Source organism: Ipomoea nil, unplaced genomic scaffold (assembly GCF_001879475.1).
Source record: "Ipomoea nil cultivar Tokyo-kokei standard unplaced genomic scaffold, Asagao_1.1 scaffold0114, whole genome shotgun sequence".
NCBI lineage: Eukaryota > Viridiplantae > Streptophyta > Magnoliopsida > Solanales > Convolvulaceae > Ipomoea > Ipomoea nil.
In genome coordinates this window covers 2,701,952-2,702,908 of record NW_017616542.1, presented here as the reverse complement: position 1 = coordinate 2,702,908, position 957 = coordinate 2,701,952, and the positions used below count along the sequence as shown (strand labels likewise).

At 45.5% G+C, this 957-nt stretch overlaps 1 protein-coding gene across 1 annotated transcript; it reads right to left on the bottom strand.

Moving 5' to 3' along the window:
- Positions 1-255: 255 nt before the first annotated feature.
- LOC109152892 (rapid alkalinization factor-like) lies at positions 256-603 on the bottom strand. The gene has a single exon (XM_019300608.1). The coding sequence runs from the start codon at positions 601-603 to the stop codon at positions 256-258; it is 348 nt and encodes a 115-aa protein (XP_019156153.1).
- Between the last annotated feature and the right edge of the window lie 354 nt (positions 604-957).

Sequence of the window (957 nt, the reverse complement as noted above, 5' to 3'; positions counted from 1 at the left end):
TTATATATTTGTTGGATACAATTGAAAAGTGAAAAGCATACATTTCATTCAACAGTTAAGAAAGAAGCATATACATATTGGATGAAAGACAGGAATATAATATATATTATATATAATGAAGACATTGGAATTGAAGATGGAGATGAGAAATTGGTGTGTGTTCTGGAATTGATATGCTTCTTCTTCTCGCATTGTATATTAAATTATATATGCTTCTTGCATGGATGGCAGCGAGAGATGGAGATGATAAAAAGTTTAACGCCCCCGTCCGCCGCATCGGGTGAACCTGCTGCAACCGCGGGTGTAGGGGCGGATGGGGTGGTGGGAGTGGCAGAAATAGTAAGAAGGGCCTTTTTTGCCGCAGGGGATCTGGTCCTTCCGCAACACCGAGTAGCTCAGGTATCTGGTCCTGAACAGCATTCGTCTTGAGGATTCGGAATCCAGCATCATCTCCTCCGCGTCATCAAAGTCCATTATGCCGCTGCTCGCCGCCCCCACGGAGGCGGGATCTGAGTACATAGTGGATTCCACCACCGCGGATAACGCCACATTGGCCACCACCAGGAGGAGGAGGATAGCTAGCTGGGCTACCTTAATTGCCATTTTCTTTTTTTGTCGGTTCACGAAACGTAACAGAGAATTTTGTTGATGGATGGATGGATTGTGAGAATGGCGTTTTATAACCACATTTTGGGGGTTAGCCCCCCAATCCCCCCCCCCCCCCCCCCCACACACAATGGAATTATTGCTTTGTGTAATGGGATTACATGAGTGTTCTAGGAAGCCAATGATGCCCGGACTCATTTCTAATATATCAATCATCAATCTCTATTTTTCGAGTTGCGAGTTATTGTTAGCGAGAGAGGATAATTCTGAGCGATGGCTCACTCTATCTCCATCGTGTCACTCTTTGCGCTTAATTTGGGCTCCCCATTACCTTACCAAGGACCATCTCAT

Excerpts from the sequence above, each read along its gene's own strand:
- LOC109152892 (XM_019300608.1), bottom strand. The coding sequence starts at position 603 with ATGGCAATTAAGGTAGCCCAGCTAGCTATCCTCCTCCTCCTGGTGGTG.